At 37.1% G+C, this 26,528-nt stretch overlaps 1 protein-coding gene and 1 long non-coding RNA gene across 2 annotated transcripts; both read left to right on the top strand.

The window, feature by feature from the left end:
* The first annotated feature begins 326 nt into the window (after nucleotides 1-326).
* On the top strand, nucleotides 327-734 carry LOC311289752. The gene is made up of 3 exons (XR_014627220.1): nucleotides 327-381; nucleotides 453-515; nucleotides 615-734. It is a non-coding gene; the product is annotated as an uncharacterized lncRNA (long non-coding RNA).
* A 2,473-nt stretch (nucleotides 735-3,207) lies between these two features.
* Nucleotides 3,208-26,528, top strand: LOC311289745 (NACHT, LRR and PYD domains-containing protein 3-like). The gene is made up of 11 exons (XM_084407990.1): nucleotides 3,208-3,285; nucleotides 3,366-3,427; nucleotides 7,176-7,270; nucleotides 14,271-14,549; nucleotides 14,652-14,744; nucleotides 15,519-16,098; nucleotides 17,734-18,969; nucleotides 19,238-19,411; nucleotides 21,316-21,489; nucleotides 23,027-23,073; nucleotides 23,870-26,528. Exons 4-11 carry the CDS (start codon nucleotides 14,291-14,293, stop codon nucleotides 24,403-24,405), a joined length of 3,099 nt encoding a protein of 1,032 aa, XP_084264116.1. The 5' UTR covers nucleotides 3,208-3,285; nucleotides 3,366-3,427; nucleotides 7,176-7,270; nucleotides 14,271-14,290; the 3' UTR covers nucleotides 24,406-26,528.

The following is a 26,528-nucleotide window of genomic DNA, read 5'->3' as shown; positions in this document are numbered from 1 at the left end:
CATTTTGAATGCATTTTACAGTCATTGATTCACTTGTGCAGTATGCATGCTGCTTTGACTGCATATGCTGTATACTGTAATCTTATTACTAGTACTCTTAGATGTTCCTAATGTCCTTCTTTATTAGTTGTATTTGTTTAAGAATATACATTGAGTATTGAATATGCATGATTATCTTATTGGTTTAATTATCTTGCAGTTGCTGATGGCCACATTGTATTATTGGATCCTCCTGCAACACCACACTCTGTCACAGTTGTAAGTGATTATTGTCTTTAGGTTTCTGTTTGCTAGACCAAGCATCCTTCCTTATTTTCACTGTAGGATGAAGAGACCACTTCTGCTGTGACAGAAACAGAAAATGTGGGGAGGCCCATAGAGGTATGATGCATAGAATGCATTCCCCCTTTTTTACATAAGAGAATAAATAAATTGTCATTGTCATTTTACAGAATATGGCAGGAGATTTTAATACAGATGAGGGTCCATCTACCTCCACACAGAATCTTAGCAGTGTAAGAAATGTTCTGCAGTTCTCCTTCCTCATTTAAATATTTGGTCTGTGTTTGTATTACAGACTTTATCAGTCATGTTTAATTATTCTGTCTTTCTAGTTGCCTGCCAAAGAGCTGTATAAGGTCCACCTTCAAAAGCAAATCAGAAAAAGTGACATGGAGATGGACCTTATACAGCTTCAAATGGAGGAGAAAAGGCTTAACCTAAAAAAGGCCAGACTTGAAATTGAATTGCTGGAGCACCAGCTTAAGGTGGGAAACAGTATGTGAACATTAATCTGTCATTTGTTGTTGAATGAAATCTAAAGCAATAAATACAAATGTCTTTTGTTACAGGAAATAAAGAAACAATGAACAACACTTGACTTTTAACTGGTTTTAATTAAAGTGATATTGGCAAATCATGTCTCGTACCATCCTGCCATCTCTTTGGTCTACTGGGTTCACTGGGGGTTCCTCTTGGCCATCTTCATCAAGAGAAGGGGGGGACCTCTCAGTGTGGCAATGTTGTGAAGAACAACACAAGCAGCTGTGATGTCACATGACCTTTCTGGGCTGACCCTGAGCCCATGCAGGCACTGAAACCTTGCCTTCAGGATGCCTATGGTCATTTCCATCTTGACCCGTGTTCTGCTGTGGGCCAGGTTGAATTGTGCCTGTGGTCCAGGCTCAGGTTCAGGGTAGGGTGTCATCATATAGGGCAGACAAGGGTACCCTCTGTCCCCCAGCAAGTAACCATTGAAGTGTCCTGTAAAGGTAGTTAAAGTGTATAATTGCATAAAAAACAACAACTTTGTGTAAGGCAAAACATACCCTGTTGAAATTTGTGGCACAATGATGACTCCCTAAACATTCTGGCATCATGTACAGACTCTGGCCATTTGGCTTCAACATTAGGGGTTGCATCACATATTACCTAGTTAGTGGGGACCAGTAATGAGGGTGATTTAATGATTTAAACACCCAAACATTTAGCACCCAAAAAATCTATTGTCACCTGCACATTGATGCTATGGATTGACTTCATTGACTGAAGAAGCTTTAATGGGAATGTGGGTTCCATCAATGCACCCAATCACATTTGGGAACCCTGAAATTGAAAGTTATATAATTCGAAACATTTAAAATTATTGTGACTGTATACAGTATGGATAGATTAAGTAGTGCTATGTAACTAAAATGGTCTGTCATAGAATATCATAGAACTGACAAACCCTCCACTCTGTGGAATTCCTCTTTAAAGACCCTCAGTGGTTTATGGCCAGGGAACTGCACAAATGTGTGTAGGAACCGTTTGAGTGCAATGCATACTGTACAAACAGCCCTACGCACAGTTGCCTTTCCCACATGCTCTGCATCACCTATTGTATACAAAAAAACTCCCTGTCGCAAAAAGCGAAGGGCAATGCACAAAATGTGCCCCGTGTTAAGCGCTAATCCGCGATGTGCCACATCCACTGGATCGTCTTCAAAAGGGCACGCCATGCTCCGTCACCTCTCTGAAACAAACTAACCCTGGAACATAACCTGCTCCGGAGCAGGTTAAGTTCAGAGAGTGAGTTGCTATGACTACTAACATACCCTGAAAGTTACCTCCGTTTTTGGAACCGAAAGTTGAGGTTATCCGCTTACTTACTCTTAAACATACCCGGGTATGTCACATAACCTGCTTTCTGGAATACCCCCCAGATGCCACTAGGTCCTGCTGACTTCAACATTCACATGAGTCTCTGTACATGAACATGGTAAAGTGAAAAACAAACACCTTGGAAATTACAGGTATGTACAATGTTTTTAGGAATGGCACAAAGGTCTCTGTCCTTGGATCATTGTTTTCAATAATGTGCTTTTTTGTCATTTGTTGTGTATCTTTGGATTATGTTGTGTTGTAAATAAATCCAAACAATCAAAAAGCCATTCTTTTTTAAATCTCCTCATTTTTTGTGCAAGGTTGCTCAGAATGACAGGGCCTGATAGCTCCTAATAGGGCCATTATGGGAGAGTCTTTGTCTTTCTCAGGTGTGAAAGCCATAAATATTCAGGATGTGTTTACGCCTCCCGCATAAAGCTTTCTTACACAAAACATGTCTTACAAATTTTAAATCAATATATTGTCTCATCTGAATCAGCAGTCAGGATGATTTTCACATAGTTTTGAAGCAAATATTCTAGGCTATGTGATAACATAGAAGAAATAATCAGTATGGGTTTCATGGCCTTTTTTTCACAAACCACACATACAGCGGGTGAAATAAGTATTGAACACGTCATCATTTTTCTCAGTAAATATATTTCCAAAGGTGCTATTGATATGAAATTTTCACCAGATGTTGGTAACAACCCAAGTAAGCCATACATACAAAGTTAAGTTATGTGTAATAATGTGAATTTGATAATGAATATTATTGTAGCAGAACTTAATGCAAAAAAAGAAGTGCTGCATGGGGTGTATAAAATCTCGGTGCTCTTTGGTTGTGGGATAGTATATCTCTGAAGACAAGAATTCCAAGGCACTCGAATGTTAGTGAAAAAAGTTAAAAAGCCTTTATTTCATTCATGGCTTACTTAAAAAATTGGTGAGAAGTACACCTACGCGTTGCGGCTACATGCCTTCATCAGACACCCAGAGTTTGTGCTAAATACAGTGTAATCAGACTTTAGCCATGAAAATGTCACAAGTAACGGAAATAAGCACAAATGTCAGAGCATGTCAGAACACCTCCAGGGACAGAAAACACCTCAGACCCCAGAGGGTTAACACACGATACAGGTCCGTATAATTGACTATGAACAAAACGATTTAATGTTAAACAATTTTCAAATGATTCTTCCACCTTTAATTATCTGCAGGAACAAGACAACACAAGAAGATGGAAACCAATCTCTGATGGAAACATTAATGACACAGAATCGTAGGTGAAATTCACAACATTGTATGTCACATTATGTCATTTCTGGATATTCCTGAATCAATTAGAAGACCATATTTCAGACTCATAAGAATCGTCTCAAATGTCACATCAGCTGAGAAACTGAGCTTCTCGAAACACTGAATCAACTGAACTAATAGTTTGACAGAATGATCCGATGTCGTACCTTATTAATCAAATATGTGTATATTTGTTCAGAGGGAGAAGACTTGAATATAAAGAAGACCAAAGCAGAAAAGTGCAGTGATGAAGAAATGCATTTAAAGAGAATCCGATACATTCAGACTGTGTTTCATATGGACATTTCTGTGTAATGTCATTGATCTTAACTTGACTTATAATATTATGGCCAATATTTCTGGATTTAATTGAAGGTTTGAGAATGCTACTTCTCTTGAGTTTATAGAAAGCAGAAGACTTTACTGACTGACTGAATTAAAAAACTCTCTACTTGTTATAGGTGGGGATTTCAGTGTTGTGATTGTCAGCGCTCTTGATAAATGTCCACCAGGCCGACTCTCATCACTTAAGGCGAGACACTACAGGTGAATAGGGTAACATTTTTAACTAGCAGATATCACCATGAAACTTTCAGGGGTGATAGTAGAAAAAAATCCTGAGCCTGAACTTTTTTCCCTGGGAGGTAAGCGGGCCCTATATATCTAAGCCAAGATATATGCCCTGATTAACATAATTGTCAAGTGGGATCCAGGGGTGTGCTCCCCTATGAGAACATTTTGATAAATAGTCCCTTAAATGATAGAGTCTTGTGACTTTTGTGGATATAAATGGACATCATTCAGACATGAGATGAACAAACCCAATACAAGCCTATATTACAGTAGCAGGTTTCAGTAAGTCAAATTTAAGACCTTTTTAAGACATTTTAAGACCATAAAGATTGAAATTTAAGACCTACGACGTATTGCCAAAAAAATATTCAAATCGAAGAATTCATTTTATTTCAATGAATTCAGTCATTGAAAAAGCATTTATTTAATTTACAGATAAAGCAATCACATTAGTAACCTTCCACACCCAACAACGCGTGTCAGAGAAAAGAACAGAATCAGATATAATTTTTTTTTTTTGAAAATTGTACTTTGCATATTATACTGTAAAAAACACATAATTAGTTGATTTCAGTAGATCATAACTAGAGATGAAATGGCATGAACATTTCATTTAATGATTATAGTGACAAAAATTATCACGGTTACCACAGAATCCTGTTCAAAAAGTACTAATACTACACAATGAAATCAATTCACCAAGTTTTATGTTGAAAACCAGCAAATAACAAATAAAATAAGCATCAATATGCACTTTTTGTTTACATAAACATTAAAATAATACCATTAAAAATGATAGCCAGATTTTAAAAGTGTCTTGCAACATGTTATAGCCTACTAACATGTAAGTTACAAGTTCAAAAAGTTTTGACAAAAGAAGTTTTTTATAAAAAGATAAACCTCACATATTTCAGACTTTAAATGATTATTTATAAAAAGAAAGAGTCAAAAAAAGATACATTACTGACATTTACAATGCACTTTAGCTTATCTTTTATTATTAATAGTAAAATTAGGTCCGATTTTCCCGTGGCGTCTGTCATTGCTATGCAACCATGCTCTGCGCTCTCCACAACGACAAAAAAGTTTTATTGGCTAATGGATTTCCATGGAAAAAAACGAACGCGTCGCTTCAATTATGAGCGCGCTATTACCGCTTACCGCGCGCCTACATTTGAATGAACTTGAGCGCGCAAAAGACGCGATATATGAACGGCCTGTTGGCGAGCTACCTCAAATCAGGCTAGCTAGCGATAATTTTTTCGTCAAGTTTGATCCACCTTTATCGACAAGTTTGGTGTCTACTGTCTTCCCCTGGCTTCATAAAGTTGCACTCCATGACTTTGGCTATGTTTCGCGCTGCCAGTGTGGGAAACACAAAACAAATTCGCACGTGGAGTGACTGCTGAATCTATCTGATTGGCCAAAACCCAAGACCAGCCCCTGCCTACCCTATTACCGATTGGCTGAAGTTTACTGGTGTGGTTTAGTGAAAGCAAAGCGCCTCTCACGCGAACACGAACCTGATTTTTTTTTTTTTTTTCTCTAGCAGACACGTCTGTACGCCGGAAATCCGGCGTGGCGCCGGAGCGCTATCAGCCCTGAACTTTCCCAGTTGATTACCTACATACAAAAATGTATTACAAGTTTTCTGTAATTTAATGTTTAAATATGCAAATCAGGCAATATCTAATCAAATATGCACTAATTTGCATATATTTTAAAAAACGATATCTGAGTATTGGATAAAGCCAAAAAAAATTTCATTGTGTTCACATATTAGATGGGAAAAAAATTACAGAGGGACATTTATGGATTTCTACTTTTGTTATCCTGTAAATCAGAATATACTGTCAATAGCCTTAAAAAAATTATTTTCGCCATGTTTTTTGGAATAAAATGTTATATAAATCAGGCTAGGAATAATATATTTACAAATCCCTCTGTAAATGTCTTCATAATATAACTAGGTACAAGTCTGGAAAGTTTGGTGTATATAGGTGCTTCTGAAGTGGAGATTTCGGACTTGGAGTATGAGAGAAAAGTCATTTTGAGAAAACGGGCTTTAAAGATTTTTCATCAGCCAATGAGATTGTGCATTCAGCCCTTTTACTTTCACGATTGGTTGCTGATAAAAAGGAAATGACCATATTTGGATCCGACAGGATTGTACACAAGAGAGAGAGCTTCCTAAGGGTGCATGTGATGACAGGCTGACGGCAGAGATCACAGAGCAGTGTGTTGATTAAGAACGCAAACTTTTGTTGAATTTATGAGAAATCTACAGACGCAAACAGACAAAGTGTAATAAAATAAAGACCTAAATGTGTATTTCTGACTTTTTTTCAACACAAGTCTGAAAGAGACAAATATCCAAAAATCTCAAAATTGACCAGTAAAAAAAAAACGATGTTTTTGCCTGCCATGTCTCGCCTTAATTCAGAATATAAACCATTCCTGGAGAGACTTGATGTGACTGATGTCTGGCGATGGACAACAGTTTATTTGTTGTTGATATCTGAGGTAAAGCTGTGGTAAAGTATGCAAACATCACGTGAGCGTCACTACGGGAAGAAGAAAGTGTTCTAGTTCAGAGAGTGTTTAACAAAGTTCAGGAGGAGCACGTTCAGATAATTAACACAAGTGGAGAGCACTCAGCAATCAATGGTAAGAGGTATATATACATTCAGCAGTCTTACCTCAATCCATTGACAGTTTTGCAGCATCCCCCCACCACCCCTTCTCCACGCTTCTAGTCCTAAACACTTACATACGGGGGGAGTACTCTGGGTTCGGGCCAAACTCCGAGCTCGGAGCCCTCCCCCCGGACAGCACGCCATTCACAAGAGGAGCACATGGCAGGTACACATGAGGGAAAAGGGAATCACATGACAGGAACCTTGACTATAGGTAAATTACAAAATTAAAGGCATGAAACGTGAAAGTGAAAACAAACCCAAACCAGCGTGACTTTTTTTATTCAATTATCTACAGTCTTCTGCAATGCCCTCCAAATCTCGTAAAGCCTGACAGTGCACTTGGAGAACCAAATAAGAGACACAGAGACCAGATTGCTGCTCAGTTGTTTCTCAGTTTAATACAGTTGGACATAGGATACATATAAGTTAGCCTGTTTTCTGCTTGTGTCAACGTTGCAGGCAGGAAAACCACAGACAGGAAGGGTAGACAGCAACTCAAACAGGGTGACAGAGAGCCAAAACATATTTTACACTGGCACAAATATCACATCACGGTAAGTCTTCAGGAATTAATCTTCAGGATTATAATGATATAGAGCTCTAGGGATTCTGCTTTTAGTTTAGATTAATTTACAGACTCTTTACTAGTGATGAGTCGTTCATGAACGATCCGTTCATTGCGTCTGTCACGTGACAAATGAACGAAAGACTTGGAAGGTAAAGTAATTATTTATGTTCCCTGTAAATTATTTTTGACTGCATTATAATGATTTCTTAATTCAGAATATGATCAAGATTGAGTAGGTGGATGTGTTCGGCGAATTTGCCTTTATAACATTTAAAGCCCCTTAAATGAACGAAAGACTCGGAAGGTAAAATAATTATTTATGTTCCCTGTAAATTATTTTTGACTGCATTATAATGATTTCTTAATTCAGAATATGATCAAGATTGCGTAGGTGGATGTGTTCGGGCAATTTGCCAGTTAAAAGTATAACATTTAAAGCCCCTTAAATGAACGAAATGACTCGAAAAAAGATTAATTCATTTTGATGAACGAGATCGAACAAGAGAGTCAGTAAAATGATCCGAACTTCCCATCACTACTCTTTACAATATGAAATATACAGAGGTGGAAAGTAAACATGTAAATGTTCAACACTTCCGCTCTTCTGTAGGCCAGGCGTTGATTCACAGACGATCAGCTTTAGTGAGAAGATCGATTATGACAAACAGATGTATTTTTGATGGCTACAGAAAATATATACTCTCCAATTGAAGTGTCTGGACTGTGATATTTAAAGGAAGAAGCCTGAGTAAGTAATATGATAAATTATTTAATGTTTTTATTTCACCTATGTGAAAATGCTCAATAATAATAATAATAATAAACTAGATTAAAATGTTTGTCGAGACAAACTTTAAGTTGGCTTGAGAAAGTTTGGACCAGAAAGTTTGAACAAGTGTAAAGTAGTTTACAGTTTAAATTAGTTTGAAGATTAAAAGTAGTTTAACCCGTTCAGACCTGAATTATGTTTTAGGTTTCTGAAAAATATAAAAGTACATTTTCCCAGCTCATGAGGCTTCTATAAAAAAAATGTTTTGCTTTAATTGTAATTTTTTTTGTCCATTTCAATGGACGTCACGTCAAAACAGGTGTACTTCACAAAAATGTACCAACATAAAATTAAATAATAAACATAAAAATTGTTAGTATATACTTAAAGCTTTTTCTCAAGGTCAAAAACTTTTCAACAGTATACCATTTCAACTTTAATTTTGAGGTTTTTGTTTTACAGATTGCACATTGTTTGTAATAAACTAAATATCTTAGAATCAATCAATATGGTCATGTTAGAGTCATTTTCTTTGCGAATCTTTCTTTTTTAGATCAAAAACTTGAACATTACAACATTTCAACTTTAATTGTAAGGTTTTTGCTTTATAGATCGCACATTTGTTTATTCATAACAAAATAAACCTAGGAATCAATCAACAAATTCACGTTAGAGTAATTTCCTGTGTGCATCTTTGAAACAATTTCTCTGTTAGCGATTTTCTTGTATTTCTACAGTACATTACTGGCAGCACGGTTGCCATGCATGATGCATGTATTTCGATTTCCAGTAACTGTACTGTAATTCACTTTACAGTACACAAGATCAGTACTGTAAACTACCAAATAGTACTTTACTGTATTTGTACTGTATTTCGTAATTTGATCTGCTTTTGCTGTAATTAATTATACGGTGTTGTAATATCTATATTGAGAAATTACTGATAAATGTTATTATAATTTTCAAAATAATTACTAATAATGATAATATTATATCACAATAATATAATATGTAGTTATTAGGAAATATAGGCTATAGTAGGAAAAAATATGGAAATCAATGGCTATACTGTCAACTGTCTAGTTACCGACATTCTTCAAAATATCTTCTTTTGTGTTCAGCCGAATAAAGAAACTCATACAGATTTGGAACAACATGAGGATGAGTAAGTGATGACAAATATAATTTTTGGGTGTACTATACCTATAAAGGGATAGTTCACCCAAAAATTTTAATTGGCCCATGATTTACTCACCCTCAAGTCATTCTAGGTGTATATGACATCGTTCTTCTTTCAGACGAATACAATTGTAGTTATATTAAAAAATGTCCTGGCTTCCAAGCTTTATAATGGCAGTGAATGGTTGTTTCTGTTTTGAAAGTCCATAAAAGTGCATCCAGCCACGATAAAAGTGCTCCATGGCTCTTGGGGGTTAATAAAGGCCTATTGAAGCGAAGCGATGCGTTCGTGTAAGAAAAAATAATTCATTTTCAAGTTACGCTTTCGATTTATGTCAAATCCTATGCTTCGTTTGGCCGGAAGCTAGTCATTTTACTTTATAAAGTTTTAAATACGGATATTTTTCTTACATCTCCATCTTCCTCATCATCACTCCACATAAAGTCAACATCTGAGATACTTCCATCAGCTATATGTTCAAGCACTTCAAGAACTATATATTCTGCATATGAAAAAGTAAAAAAAAAAAATGTATCGGTACTGTGATATAGATTTTTATATAAGAAATTTCAATCAGCATTACTGGACTTCAATTACTGGAATGTGATTTCAGTAACAGGCTTTTGAACCCACTGTCCATTCTAATGGACAGACACATTTGAAAAAATCCTGATTTAAAATATGAAATTCTACAATCGATTTTTAACTTTAATTAATAAGTTCAATCTTTTTTATTTTACATACAAACTATGAAATACTGACAAACATATCAAAAAATGTAAATAAAACCACAGAAAATGTGGCTTGCTTCTGTGTTTGGAGTGAAGTGCTGACATGCTTCTCTTCAAAGTAGTGTTTTTTTCTATAATTACTACATGCAAAGCTTTACTACCATTTGATTGGATGACAAGCGTCCAATCTAATGAACTGCAGGCTTTAAACTAGGTGAAATGCTCCAGAAGTAAAAAAAAAGGGGGGTTGACATGTGATGTCCATTGTAATGGACGCAGGGTCTGAATGGGTTAAAGTTTAAAGTAGTTTAAAGTATAGTTTTAAGTAGTTTTAAGTTGATAGATAGATGTCACTCAAAGCATTCCTGATTTTGGATCCTCTTCCTTCCTAAAGTTATGTTCAGCCCACGCATCATACAGTGTTTGTGCCGCGCTAGCATTGAGCAGATAGAAAATGTAGCGAGTGAACAAAACGCACAAGATGTTTTAAAAGAGGAATTAAATGTTGGTCAAACCGCGACTAGAGTAGCTGAGTCAGTGTTGTTTAATGAGGAGGAGGTTTTGTTGGACGTTGACATTTCCAAATTTAAAAAATCCAGAAAATAAATCAAACACTGAACAAGTTACAAAAGTGTCAAAGACGAATCCCATGAGCTGTTCTTCTCAGTCAGATGATGGGTTGATGAACACGAATAGTCTAAAAGTGATGTTAGTGGAGACACACAGATGGATGTGGAGAGCTTACTCTTTCACCACAATTCAGTCCTTTTTACAAATAACCAAAGGCTTGAGATCAGTTAAAGTTAATGAGTTTTTCCCAAATCTAAAGTTGTTCCTTGATTTAGTTAAACTATTCATGAAAATGCAGAACACCCTGGCCAACTGACCTTTACATAGGGTTGCCAACTGTCCCGAATTAGCCGGGACATCCCGTATTTTGGGTCTAATTTATTTGTCCCGTACAGGACCTCCCTTGTCCCGATTAAATAGACTGCTACGCTGATCTAACCACTGACTGATACAACAGCAACACGACACTTGAGAATGATCACGACACCGCATCATCCAATCACAGCCCACACTCATGCGCATCAGACCATACGAATAACAAACTCTAAATTGAGATTTAAATATTCTTTTGGGACAAATTATTGTTTGATTTGCGAACAGAATCCTGCTGTCTGGTCGCTCCCGGTTCGATCCGGAGATTCCGGACTCGCGCAAACGGCAAATCCCTTTCACTGTCTGGCCAGGTTTTGATTTCGGCAAATCAGTTTTGGTGAATTCAAACAACTTGATTATTGTTCATGAGTCCAACATCCAGCCACGCAAGAAAACATGAAATCTTCCTGAGGGAAAAGTATGCTATTACTTTCTTTAATTTCTTTAAAATAGTGTATAATGTTACAAAAGCTTTCTATTTCAGATAAATGCTATTATTTTGAACTATGGTTTGTGTGTAGGCCTAATGTGACTTTTTTGTGTGACCTTAAAATTCGTTTTAGAATTAAATTGTACATAAATAGTTTAAGCAAAACAAATGTGTTTATATCTAAGAAAAACACATACAAACCTGAAATGACATATACTGTGTGATACAGTAGCTACAAATATTTTGAGTGTCCCTTATTTTCCTGTAAAGAACCACAATTGTCCCGCATTTTTCTTTTCTGAAGTTGGCAACCCTACCTTTACAGACCAAGACATTTTTCGTCTAAATAATTTATGATAAAAGTTAAATAGCTATTGATGGTTAAGTGTCTTTTTTTTTTTTTTGTTTGTGATCCTCTCTGTTTTGTTAAAATGCAAATTAACATTTGCTATGTGTGACATAGAGCTGGGTTCTGGTGCCAGAGAGGATGCAAAGAGAGTTTCCCTTATCAGTTTGTTTAAAGTTAAGGAATTAAATGTAATTTGTTTTACAATAAATGCATAGCACCGTTGAAAATGAAACTGCATGGAAGAAAGATTGGGATGGGGGAAGTTGTTCTCAGTTATAAGAGTAGTAACAGTGGTGGAGTTGGTATCCTGTTTTCTAGAGATTTTTGTGTTACTGAAGAAATCATTGAAGGTCGCTTGTTAAAAATACAAGCTTTAATTTTGAAAATGTAAAAATTACTTTCATCAATGTTTATGGAGAGACCAGAGATGGCGCAGTCCTTCTATGAGGGTTTACCTTAGGTTTCCGAGGAGGCTAACGCAGAGTTGGATGCACCGATCTCTGCTGATGAACTACATTCTGCATTGCAGAGTCTAGAAAGCGGTAAAGCTCCAGACATTGATGGCCTTCCTGTGACCTTTAATAAAGTTTTCTGGCCAGTGATTGGCTAAGATTTGTTGCTTGTTCTCAGAGACAGTTTAAGTAAAGGACACTTACCAGTGAGCTGCAGGAGAGCAATCCTCACTCTTCTCCCCAAAAAAGGGGATTTACAAGAGATCAAGAACTGGTGGCCAGTTGCTCTGCTCTGCACTGACTATAAACTTTTGTCAAAGGTGTTGGCAATGAGACTGAAAAATGTTCTGGAGCATTTTATTCATGTTGACCAGATTTATTGTACACCCAATAGGTTGATATCTGACAATAAAATTTGGACCTGTCCAATTCATTGGGTTTTGAAATTTGCCTGATTTCAATTGATCAAGAAAATGCCTTTGACAGAGTCGAACACCAGTATTTGTGGCAAATGTTAGATGCATTTGGGTTCAACTCTGGCCTTATAAACATGATCCGAGTCTTGTATAGTGACATTGAGAGTATTTTAAAGATCAACGGTGGTATAAGTGCTCCTTTATAAAGTTCATAGTGGGGTCAGACAAGGATGTTCTGCACTTTGCAGAAGGTCTCATGGAGATCGATTTATATTATAAGGCTTGTTTTGAGAAAAATTTGTTTGTAGCTCGTCATCTACGGATTGAAAATAGGTGTCAATTGAGTTTTAAAAACGGTTAGCTCACGATTTATTGATCTGGGAAGTTCGGATCTGTGAATAACTTTACTGAACTCCTTGAACTAAGCACTGTTCGTATTTCTTTATACTGAAGTCCAAGTTCAAAATGAAACTCTATGAACCACTCCATTGTTAACGTATGGAGATGTCTGAAACACGGATTGAACAGGAAGTGTTTGTCCAAACCCACAAAAGTTTTAAAAAATAAGGTAAGACTCAAGATTTTTAGAAGTAATAATACAGAGTTAAGTGGCTCCTCACTTTTGTTGTGCAAAGTGTCAGGGGAAAATAAAGAGGATTCCCCAGTTGACAAATGCCACCTTAGCATGAAATCTGACGCTGGTTTCAGCAATGCCACCCTGACTGAAGATGCCAATGAGAACAATGACATCTGTCAACAGTGGATATCAATAATAAGGATCATCTTTCAGGAAGATCTCCAAGGGCTTTGAAATCAGGCCATAGAGCAACAAAAAAGCTTAGAAGGAGAAGTGAGAATATGGTTGTGTAACGTGAGTAAGTGTGAGAACAGTGTCAATAGCGTGAGTCTCGCACTGAATGTCTGAGAGTTGGCAGCCCTGGCACTAGTCTAGACTTGGAATTAAGCTTTTCTCCCTGAATCATGGAAGCAAACACCATGAGATGCCATGAGATCTCTTATTTATTATTATTATACGTCAAGACATAGCAGATAAAAACAATTTACTAGAGAGATGGTCTTCATTCGTCAATACACAAAGGTTGGGCATTTATATGCAGACCAAAGTAACTTACATTATCTTTACAAGGTAGAGAAACGTGTTCATGTTTAAAATTGAATGTATATCTCATGCTACACAATCCTCATTCCTTAAAGAGAATACTTCAGTCAACATATGCATCAGTGCTAGATTGGATTCACATTCCTCTGTGGTTAAAACTAACTCCTCTCACTCCTCTCCATGTCCTTGGCATGTGATCCTCACACACACTTGCTGTGTGGATATATGAATGTTCATAAAAATGTTATAGCCGTGAAAAAAAGGCTTTTATTTTTTCTAAATTCTCGAGTGCCTTGGCCTTATATGATTTTTGCAAGTTGAACTATCCCGTATCAAAATGATAAACCTGTCAGATAACTCGTTTAGAGTAACAGTACTAGAGCATATATAGACTGCCTTAATGTTGAGGGAAAAATTAAAAACAGAGAATATGAAGTGGTAAAGAAATAGACTTTCACAATGTCTTTTTGAAATTACAGGGTGAAACTTGTGCTAAATATTTTGTTGCTAGGGTATTCATTGCCAGCATGTTTTGAGCGCTTATGTCAACATGTTAAGAGTGAAACTACTTCAGATCTTTTTCTTTTTATCCTGCAGCTGTGAATCTGTGAAGGACGATGGCGTCTGTTAAAGAACTGCTGTTAAACTCACTGAATGAACTGGTAAAAGCTGAACAGAAGACGTTTAAGTGGCACTTAGAGAAGGATCATGAGTGTATATCAAAGTCTGAAATGGAGAATGCAGATATATTAGACACAGTGGATAAGATGGTAGCATGTTTTGGATCAGAAGAAGCGGTGAAGATCGCAGTGAAGATACTGAGGAAGATGAACCAGAATAATCTGGCTGATCAGCTGGAGAATAAACACAAGCAAAGTAACATTTAATTCACTCTGACTGTAATGTGATTGATTGTTTACCAATGTAAAGACTTAAACTTTGCTCTGTTGATGTGTTTGTGTGACTTATGTTTCCAAGTGAGGGATCCTCTCTTTCTCACACACTCAAGTCAGGCTGAAGGCAATATGAAGACATCTGCCGCTGTTGGAGCTCATTCAGAAGAGATCAGGGGTAAATAATCCCTGTCTATACATGGAAACAAGAGAAAATATAACAGCAAGCAACAATTACAGGGCCAAGAAGAACAGCAGCAGATCTTACACCAGTACATCTATTAGAACAGACTGTCTAGTCATGATTTTACGAATGGTTAAATGGTTTACAAGAGTCTTAAACCCTGAATTAAAACTTCTACAAGCAACTTCTACATATGCAGCTAACTCTAATACAATCTCATGTCTTGTTTGGTGTGCTAGATGTCAATGGTTTGACAAAAAAATCTTGAAATAGTTTTGGTCAGCATGGCCTTAAAGGAATAGTTTACTTAAAAATGAAAATTCTGTCATTTACTCACCCTCAAGTGGTTTCAAACCTGTATGAATTTCTTCTTCTGCTGAACACAAAGTAAGATATTTTGAAGAATGTTGGTAACCAAACAGTTGATGGGCCCCATTGACTTCCACAGTAGAAAAAAAAATACATTCAAACAGGTTTGAAACAACTTGAGGGTGAGTAAATGACAGAATTTTCATTTTTAATTAAACTATTCCTTTAAGTTGATCTGAGTCCAATAGTGACAATCCGATGAATCCAATTCCAATTGGATTCAAGTATTATTCAAGGCATTTTCATCATTTATGTTGTCAACTTCAGCATAATCAGTGTAAGATATGCATGTAAACACTATTGCAGTAAGGGTGTGATTCATTTGAATATAGTAGAAGCAGGAATTTATGAAAAACACAATCACTTACTTTTTGCTGTATTTTCCTCTCTTTCTTAAAGGCTCAACTGCAGACAATAGAGAAGCTACTCTTCATGATTACACAAAGACCAGCTGTAGACTGAAGAACAAATTAAAACGGGACTACGAGCAGATATTGGTTGGTAATTCAGAGACGGGTCATAAGAAATACCTGAACAAGATTTACACTGATTTATATGTGGTGGGGAATGAGACTGGAGGAAGAGTGAACGACCATGAAGTGATACAGATCGAATCAAATCACAACCGACTGACTGCCAAGGAGAAGCCAATCGTGTGTAAGGACATGTTTAAAGTCCAGTGTGACACGGATTGTCGAAACAGAAAAGTGCTGACAACGGGAATCGCAGGAGTGGGAAAAACGGTCTCTGTCAATAAATTCATCTTTGACTGGGCTAAAGGAACAGAAAATCAGGATATAGTCTTCATATTTCCACTTCCATTCCGTAGATTGAATTTGATTAAAGGAGAGTGCAGTCTCATGGGACTGCTCAACAAATACTTCTTTAGTAGTCCTGAAGAATTGGCCACTCTTCCTGAAGGTGATGGTAAAGTTATGTTCATCTTTGATGGGCTGGATGAATGTCGCTTTCCTTTGAACTTTAACCTTTAATCAGTGTTTGGGGTCATTATGACCCCACTGGACTTTTCTTTCATTTTTTTTAAATGTTACCTTCATCTCAGGGGCATGAAACTCTGGGACTTTTCCTAAATAACCTATCTAAACATGCACAAAAAAACTGGGCTTGATTTGGTTGTTCTAAAGGTGTGTAATTTTTTTTTTACCTTTTAAGGTGTTTGGGGTCAAAATGACCCCACATTGAAAATGAATGGGGAAAATGAAAAAAAAAAATGACTTTTTTTTATTTTGTTTGTCAAAAAAATAAAATTAAATCCATTCTAAATCTGAAAATTTCTACATATAAACCAAGGTCTGGTCCTAGAGCATTAATAAAAAGTAGAACAAACTGTCTATCTCATATACACACACACACACACACACACACACACACACACACACAAACAAACACATAAACAAACAAACAAATGTATGTTTTTGCAACAGAGAGCATTTTTACAGAAATTGGCAAATAAAATAAACAAAACTGGCATAAATCTAAAAAAAATTACATTTAAATCAAGGTCTGGTCCTAGAGCATAAACCCAAAGTGGAACGAACTTTCTATCTCATACACACAAACACACACAAACACACACATGTATGTCACTGCAACAGAGAGCATTTTTATAGAAATTGGCAAATAAAATAAATAAAACTGGCATAAATCTAAAAAAAAAATGTACATTTAAATCAAGGTCTGGTCCTAGAGCATAAACCCAAAGTGGAACAAACTTTCTATCTCACACACACACACACACACACACACACACACACACACACACACACACACACACACACACACACACACACACACACACACACACACACACATGTATGTCACTGCAACAGAGAGCATTTTTATAGAAATTGGCAAATAAAATAAACAAAACTGGCATAAATCTGAAAAATGTCACATAATGCAACATGGAACAAGCTTGTTCCACACACACACACACACACACACACACACACACACACACACACACACACACACACACACACACGTCATAGTGGTGACTTGTAATGTTTCTGCAAATGTATGTATAATAATTTGATAATAATTATATAATTAATATTATATAATTATAATAATTAATTTGATAATAATAATTTGATTTTTTATGTATTTCAAAATGTTTATATTAAAATATATATATCAAAGTTGTGAAGAGAAGTTGAATGAGTGAATGAATGGTTCTCTATGGCCCTCTATTGGATACATTTGGCCATTGGCCATTAATTCCTTACCCATAAGAAATACGTTTTTCCGACTAACCTTTAGATGGCAGTATTCTATCCCTAACACATAAAGCAATGTTCAAAAACTATTTAGATTTAATTAAGAAAATCATTTAAGTGATTTTTTCTTTAAAAAATCATTTTTCATGAGCCAATTTATGGCCTAGTTATGTAATTGTGCAGTAAATAGGTAAAAAACTTACAAATTTCCACAAAAACACAGCATAAATGTATAGTTGAGAAGTAAATAAAAAAAATGATATATAGTTTTCCATATAAAAATGTATATTTCCTTATGCAATCGCTCTTTAAAAGTTTGGGGTCAAAATGACCCCAAACACCTTAAGTGTTGTCCTTTTTTAACACTGATTAAGGGTTAAAGAAGATGACACATTAACAAATGTAAATGAAAAAACAACAGTGAAAAAGATAATAATAAACCTTATCAAGACACACCTGGTTCCCTCTGCTCTCATCTGGATCACATCCAGACCAGCAGCAGCCAGTCTGATACCCCGTGACTACATTGATCAAGTGACAGAGGTGCGAGGATTTAATGATGAGCAGAAAGAGCAATACTTCAAAAATAATAGCAGTCCTGAGGTTGCTGGAAACCTCATCAGTCATATCAAGAAATCCAGGAGTCTGTACATCATGTGCCATATTCCTGTCTTCTGCTGGATCTCTCTTATTGTTCTTCAGCCTCTACTGGCTCGAGAGAACAATGACAAAACTCCCACAACTCTCACAGGGATGTACACAAGCTTCTTAAATTCTCAGAAGAAACAGATGGAAGAAAAATATTATGACGACTCTGAACCTAAAGCCAATGCAATGTCTTTTGATCAGATTATTCTGAAGCTTGGGAAACTGGCCTTTCAACAGCTGGAGAAAGGACATCTGATTTTCTACAAAGAAGATCTTGAAGAATGTGGACTAGATGTCAGTAAAGGGTCGTTGTACTCTGGGTTATGCACTAGAATGTTTCAGGAGGAAAAGGTTTCAACAAGAAATGTTTACAGCTTCGTACATCTCAGCGTACAGGAATTCCTTGCTGCTCTTTATGTGTTTATAATGGGCAAAGACAAGAAAACAAACCCATTTCTTCAATCATGGAGCGAAAAAATGGCATGGAAGCTGGCCAAAAAGCCACTGTTTCAGCTTCATAAGGCTGCAGTCAACAAGGCTTTACAGAGTGAGAACGGACACCTGGACCTTTTCCTCCGGTTCCTCCTGGGTCTCTCACTGGAGTCCAATCAGAGTGACCTGAAGGACCTACTGCCAAAATTGAAACTGAAAACACAGAATGTTAAAGACATTGTTGACTATATCAAACAGACAATAGAGACAGAGAAATCAGTGGAAAGAACCATCAATCTCTTCCACTGTCTGAGTGAACTGAAAGATGACTTTGTAGAGGAAATCCAGAAGAATCTGAGCTCAGGAAAACTTTCAACACAGGATCTCTCCTCTGCTCAATGGTCTGGTCTGGTGTTTGTGCTCCTGATGTCAGAAGAGACTCAAGAGAAGTTTGAAATGCAGAAATACAGAAGATCTGATGAAGCACTGGTGACACTGCTGCCAGTGATCAAAAACACCAGAAGAGCACTGTGAGAGTCTCCTTTACATTCATTTATAAACACTGTTAGTCTTTTGTAATTGGCTTCATTTTAAATGGGTGACTTGTTGGCCTAGACAGTTCAGAAAAATGAATAAAAGTAATGTGTGTGAAAATAAATGCTGGTTTGATGTTTTATGAAGAGATAATTGTTTTAGCTGTGCTTAATTCACTACAGTTCAAGTTTTTTTTCAAGCTCCAGTCCAGATTATAAACGCTAATAAGCATTACTACTGCTCTTTGTTTTGTTCTCTACACAGGCTACAGTACTGTAATCTCACAGCTCAGTCCTGTGAGAGTTTATCATCAGCTCTACAATCCTCAATCTCCTTTCTGAGAGAGCTGGACCTGAGTAACAATGACCTGCAGGATTCTGGAGTGAAGCTTCTTTCTGATGGACTGAAGAGTCCAAACTGCCAGCTGGAGATACTGAGGTCAGTGGTTTTAAAATAATTAACTATGCTATAATCAGAGGCTAACTTAACCAATAAGCAAGGTAAGCGGCCGCTTAGCACCCCAAGAGACGAAACATTTGCAGGACTGTTATATTTTTCCATATTTATACAGACGTATGGCCCACATGGACTGCATAAGTTTAAGAAAAATATTGTTTGGGGTGAGGGGAAGGGAATGGACTGGACTGTATGAAGATTGAATTTGCAACAGTTACTAAAACTGTAAAATGCTTCTATTTCATGCATGATTTGCTTCCGACAGTACTGCACAAGCTAGCAGCGCCATCTAGTGGCCGTGCACAGGACACAGTTAGCATCTCATGCTGGTACACACCAAAATATTTATATAACTATAACTTTTTCAAAGATTTTCAAAATGTGATAGACCACAAACATGAGGACAAAAAATCCTAGATTTAACCGTCCTATAGTGTGTGGTGTGCCATGATGTGACAAAGACAGCACACCACACACAAACAGATTTTCAACCAGAGTCTCGACTGTGAACACAGGAAATCTCGCAAGAAATTCACGAAAAAAAAAAGAAAAGTTTTTTTTTCCATACCTCCATCTCTGCTGTCCACATCAATTTCACTTTGTGCTGCGCCATGACTGCGTTTGTAATTCTTCTTTCTTCCATGATCTCGCTTTCTGATTGGATATTGTTTCGTATCACACGATAATCTCCAGAACGTGCACGCGTTTGTCCTCGGGGTTCCCCCCACACATCAGGATTTCTGATCGTAAATATTCAACATGTTGAATATTTACGATTCGCGATCGGGGCGGCTCCGACGTTCTTCCGAGCAGGTTCGGACATTCTTAACACACCTCACACCAATGGAAAATCTGATAAGATAATCTGTAGAACCATCAAGATAATCAGGACATAGCTAGGATTGTCGGAAGGGGGGAATCAGCCCGATTATCTTTTGGTGTGTACCCAGCATCAGCCAAGGTTCAAAATTAACACCATACACTTATCTGATAAGTAACACTTATAAGAGTTACTTATCAGCTGGCTGGGATTTTTTTTTTTCATTAATACTAACGATGCATTGTTGAGAGAACAGGATATGGCTTAGACTTAGGTTGTGATGTATTCATAGAAATATACATTCTGACTGTAAGGACCAAGGTTAGAGCTAGGCTGTGAGGGCTGAATGTAGAAGGCTAATGATAAAGTTATTCCAAAACTGCAACTCCAGTTGTTCCAAGGGATCAATACAATAAGCCAAGAGGGTGAGTGTTTGCCAAAAAGGTCAATTAAAAATGTCAAAGAGAAAATATAAGGACAACCAAAGCAAATGTCAGAAAATAAATCCAATAAAAATCACAGGAGGCATTTACCAAAGATTAGAGAGGTTTGTCTCAACATATCAAACACTAAGCAAAAAACAGAGGAACAGAGCTACTTAAATACACTCACAGGTGAGAACAATAACACATGATATGATAGTGGGAAACTGAAATGAAACACAATGAGGACCTCTACTGGCCAAAACTAGTCAATAAACCTAACACTGACATGCTCTGTGTTTCAGAGTGAAGCATGGCACTGTATTCATTTACACACATGCAACTCAGTGTGTCTGACGACTAAACCGCATTTAGAAAAGTAATATTTTTACTCTGGTACATTTTGATAGAATTTTTTTTTTTTTACTTTTGTAACTGAATCTATAGAAAATAACAGCTGCAAATACAAACAGTTTGTTTCCTAAAAGCATCGTAAGTTCATTGTAGAACAATTGCCACCAATGGTCTCTACGATAAACTTAGGCTTATGATTCTTTTGGGAAATGCAGCCAAGATCAGTGTGTGATAGTAACGCCTGATTGCCAAACTAATGTCATGTGGACTGTTGCTGTATGTCTTTGTAGACTGTCTGGCTGTATGGTGACAGAGGAAGGCTGTGGTTATGTGTCTTCAGCTCTGAGTTCAAACCCCTCACACCTGAGAGAGCTGGATCTGAGCTACAATCACCCAGGAGATTCAGGAGTCAAGCTGCTCACTGATAAACTCAACCATCCAAACTACAGACTGGATAAACTCAAGTATGTAGAGCATGAAGAGATGATTAAACAACTCGTGTTATAATTAACACGACAATGTGTACAAAACTAAAGTAGTCTAAATTCACGTTTATTTTTTAGTTTCTGTCAGTCTGAGGTGTCGTTGCTATAGCGTTGCTATGGGTTGCGTCAAGTTGCGTGTGTTTTGCCTCGGTCTTGGTCTTGACTGAAGAGGTCAGTCTCCGTTTATGAGGGTCTAAAATTCGGGAGTAGTGTGTGTGGATGACAGGCGTAACTGTAGCAATAGTTATGCATTTTAAAATGATAATGCACTAGTGTAAACGTAGGTATCCCACAGTCTGATCGGGAACTGATGCTCTCGAGCAAAATATGGTTCTTTCAGTGAGTATATGGCTCGACGGTAGGAAAAAAAGAAACAACTTTTAAACTTTTTTTTTCAATAATAAAAGGTAGTGTGTTGATTCAAATAAAAATCCACATTTCACATATTTTAAAATATTACATAATTCATTGAAGCCTGTTTGTCATGTATAATACACCGACCAATCATCATCTGGCACAACAAGTTCAAATTTCATTGGACATTGTGAAGTGGAGCGGTAATTTTCCAGTCATTTATAAATAAATCGTTTGAAAATTACATGGACAGACGAATTTACATTTACGAAGCGATCTGAATCTGCATCGTTGAACTAATGGATGTTAATTGACTACAAAAGCACTGCACAAAACCAGCACCAAAAGTAGCATTAATGGTATAGTATTCAAGTCACTAGTATTTAGTCTATATTGATACACCATTTGCCATTTGATGAAACTACCATAGTTTGTTAAATGAAGCCCAGGCATACAGCCTATCATGTGAAGTGTAGGCTGACAACAATACGCGAAATGGTGACTTTATTATTTTAACATTTTTGATAATTTTGCAGCAACAGTATAATAGTACAGTAACGTTACTGGTCAAAAATTTGCTGGTCAAAAATTCACATTACTATTTTTTTTAAAGAAGTCCCTTATGCACATCAAGCCTGCATTTATTTGATCAAAAATACAGAAAAAAAAATATTACAATTTAAAATGATGGTTGTCTATTTTAATACTTTTTAATACCATGTATTTCTGTGATGCAAAGTATATATATATATATATATATATATATATATATATATGTATATATATGTATATATATATATATATGCCCCTTTTTTCCATTTGAGCCCCTGCCCCTGAGGAACTCTCTGCACGTCCCTGCTGATGAAAATGGCTTCCTGCGCAATGTCTGTTTTGTCTGTGCTTTCATCAAGCGCCACAGAGTACTCTAGCTTTGCCGCACAACTGATCATAAATGATGGTTTCAAGAAATGTGATTTAGCAATTCAGAAAAACTGTAACTAGTAATAGTAGTAAAGAAGAGATGATCGGTTCCTGTGCCGCTTGAACTGAGGCGCTACAGCGATCTGTCACATTTACAAGCCACAAAACGCTGTTTATTGTTTGAAGTTGAAGTTTGAAGTGTGTGTGTGTGACTGATTAACTGTCAGTGTGTGTTTTGTAGTGTGGATCATGGAGGAGAGATCAGGATTACAGCAGGACTACACAAATGTACGTCTACACACACACACACACACACACACACACACACACACACAGAGTCTCTTTCTCTCTCTCTCTCTCACACACACACACACACACACTCTCTCTCTCTCTCTCTCTCTCTCTCTCACACACACACACACACACACACACACTCTCTCTCTCTCACACACACACACACACACACACACACTCTCTCTCTCTCTCACTCACACACACACACACACACACTCTCTCTCTCTCTCACTCACACACACACACACACACTCTCTCTCTCTCTATATATATAAACAGTGAACATGATTACTATGTGATTGTGTGTGTTGAACACATGCTCTCTCTCTCACACACACACACACACACACACACACACACACACACACACACACACACACACAAACACACACACACACACACACACACACACACACACACACACACACACACACACACACACATGCTGGAATATTTGGGGAAAGTGCACTTCTGATGATCTGTTGTGATATTAGTATGAAGAGTTTTGAACATGTAAATGAAAATGATGGCAAAGCAATAAAAAAACTGTAAAAGATCAGACAGTTTCATAATTCCTGATTACAGAAATATTTGAACATAAGAATCCTATCTTTTCTGTTTGGTAACCATGGCGATTTCAGTCAGAACCTCATTCAGGACAAAAGCTGATATTTCTTTAGTGCTTTATTATCATTGGTTGCTTACAATCCTAAATGAACGAGTCAGATCTGAAATTAAGACTCAATATAGAAAATTTCTGTAATTCACTGATGTGTTTTCTCTCCATCAGATTCTCATCAGTTCACTCTGGATCCGAACACAGTGCATAAACGCCTCCGTCTGTCTGAGAGGAACAGAATGATTACTTACACTGACACAGAGCAGCCGTATCCTGATCATCCAGACAGATTTGATGTGTATCAGGTGTTGTGTAGAGGGAGTGTGTGTGGACGCTGTTACTGGGAGATTGAGTGGAGTGGAAAATATGTGTATATATCAGTGTCATATAAGAGCATCAGCAGGAAGGGATCAGTTATTGAGTGTGAGTTTGGATATAATGATCAGTCCTGGAGTTTGTCCTGCTCTTCCTCCAGTTACTCATTCACACACAATAACATAAAGACTAAACTCCCTGTAAAGTCCATCAGCAGGAGAATAGGAGTGTATGTGGATCACAGTGCAGGAACTCTGTCCTTCTACAGCGTCTCTGACACAATGAGCCTCATCCACACAGTCCAGACCACATTCACTCAACTGCTCTATCCTGGGTTTTATGTTGGTTATGAATCATCAGTGAAACTGTTGATGAATGAGAACAGACTGTAGAGAGATGAACGTAACTGGCCCGCCAGCAATATTTTCTGGCCCGCCGGATTATTTTGGAAGTCCTAAATGCTGAACAAAACTCTTCCACTACTTGAGAAAAGCCGTAGTCGCGCGGCGATTTCACCGCCGCATACTGTGTGAAACGCCCATAGGGAATCATGCGGCGCGGGATTACATTTTAAAGTATAACTGTGCGTTCACACCGGACGCGAATAACGCGTCAAATTCGTGCCTGCCGCGTCTAGTTATACGCTTGACCACTTTGTGTCCATTCGCGCGTCAAAAGACGGTAGCGGTCAGTACTCTGGAGTACTCTGGTGTACGGACGGAGTGGGCGGTCTGACTGACAATAGCCCACTCCCGACATCTTTTGACAGCGTATCCGCACTTAATTCTGACCACCTGTACACCGAGCTCTGAGGAGCTGTTTGGTACTGAAACCATTGTCAGTCAACAACATTCTTTTTTTGCAAGGATGTTTGAAATAGTTCGGCAGAAAATAGCCTACTTCATTTGTCAGTAGGGCAATATGATTTTCGTTTATGTTGCTTAGAAATTTGAGTGATAGGCTTTGTCCTATTTAATTTATGTTATTTATATTTCATAATTTTTTTCTGTGGCATTTTTTTTCTCTGCTGACAGTACAATGTTAAAATAGCCTAGGCCTAATATTTATATTGACACAAACACAATTTTTGTATAGCATTTATAATTATTATAGGCTACTTAATCTCCATCTTTCCGTTAGAGACATTTGAATGTGAGATTATGGAAACGAGATCTAAATTTTGCGGACCCGTCAGGTCGGGAAATAAAGCGGGTGAACACCGAGTGTATTTTAAGCGGTTGCTGAATAGAACCTTGTGGGAGCGGGACGGAAAAAAAACAGTCCCCCGCAGACCTCCTTAAACCATAGGTGTGTATGTGTGTCCCGAAGGGAAATGTTTGGAATAACAAGTAAGACTGTGTGTGGCACAGCTTGCCCTTTATATTGTACAACAGACCAATTAAATTAGGCAGAATAACAGTCTGCGATATGAAGCAACACCAGAACTGATACTATGTTGTGTGAGAGCGCGATGCGCCTGCGCCATAACTTGGATTTGTTCCACTGCTGGGACAACTCTGTTATTAATACTCTGTTATTTATAGTCATAGGCTACAGATAATATGACATCATTCGAAACAGTAAAATGTATATTTTATTTGTGTACATTCAAAATGACTACAATGACTTTCATGCCATTGAAAAATAAATAAAACAACATGATGCGCTGCTTTAGCGCATCTCGGTCTCTTTAGATCTGGCGCACACCCAAAATGAACCAAAATACAGCGAATAGCCTTCTTGGCGCGCCTAATTTTGAAAGTCAACATTTAGATTATTTAACATTAAATGCATTATATATGCCTGAGTCACTTTGGAATAAATCACAGCGTGTTTCATGATGAAACGTGACTTAGCCTATACAGTCCGGAAAATAGGCTATAGGTTATAGCAAATTCAGACCAACTGTTGGTCTACACAGAGAAAAAGCCCTTTCTAGGCTCTTCTGTTGTACCGAGCTATTCGTTAGTCTAGTTGTTTGATGAGAAAATGAAATGTAGCCTATAGTTTCAATACACGCGTTAAGTTTTGTAAGCTCCGTGCAACTGCTGCAGCGGATTATTATTACTAGAATATTAGAAATCTAATACTCAAGCTGTTTTCTCATTTTTCTACTCTTAATATTAAATTAAAAAAACGACTGAACGAAAGATACACGGATTCTCTTGAACCACCACCGTGTTTGCGGCAGAAAACTACTGCAGTGCAGCCAGAATGCTCGGTTCGACTTATCGGAGATCCTCTACTCTTCCCTGTGGATGACCTGTGACCTACTTTCTGTAAGATCTGAATTTTTGAGTTTGAATTTTAGAAAACTGAATTTGAAGTTCTGAATTTCTTCATCTTGAAAACTTGAATCTGTATTTTTTTTAACTGAATATTTGCAGTATAAGAATTCAGAACAAAAAAACAGCTGTTTGAAAATGCATGTCTATAAAATTCAGCCATAAAAACATTTCAATTTGTTAAATTTCAAATGTTCAATATTCGTTAAAAAAAAATCAAATTCAGAACT

This window comes from Rutilus rutilus, assembly GCF_951802725.1.
Source record: "Rutilus rutilus genome assembly, chromosome: 4".
Taxonomy (NCBI): domain Eukaryota; kingdom Metazoa; phylum Chordata; class Actinopteri; order Cypriniformes; family Leuciscidae; genus Rutilus; species Rutilus rutilus.
The sequence above is the reverse complement of the archived record's forward strand: the minus strand, read 5'-3'. Positions and strand labels throughout refer to the sequence as shown.

Bases quoted from the DNA above. Each gene is read 5' to 3' on its own strand.
- LOC311289745 (XM_084407990.1), top strand. From the start codon at position 14,291: ATGGCGTCTGTTAAAGAACTGCTGTTAAACTCACTGAATGAACTGGTA. The intron at 14,745-15,518 runs GTAAATAATCCC...TCTTTCTTAAAG, and splicing joins TCATTCAGAAGAGATCAGGG to GCTCAACTGCAGACAATAGA. The intron at 23,074-23,869 runs GTACGTCTACAC...TCTCTCCATCAG, and splicing joins TACAGCAGGACTACACAAAT to ATTCTCATCAGTTCACTCTG.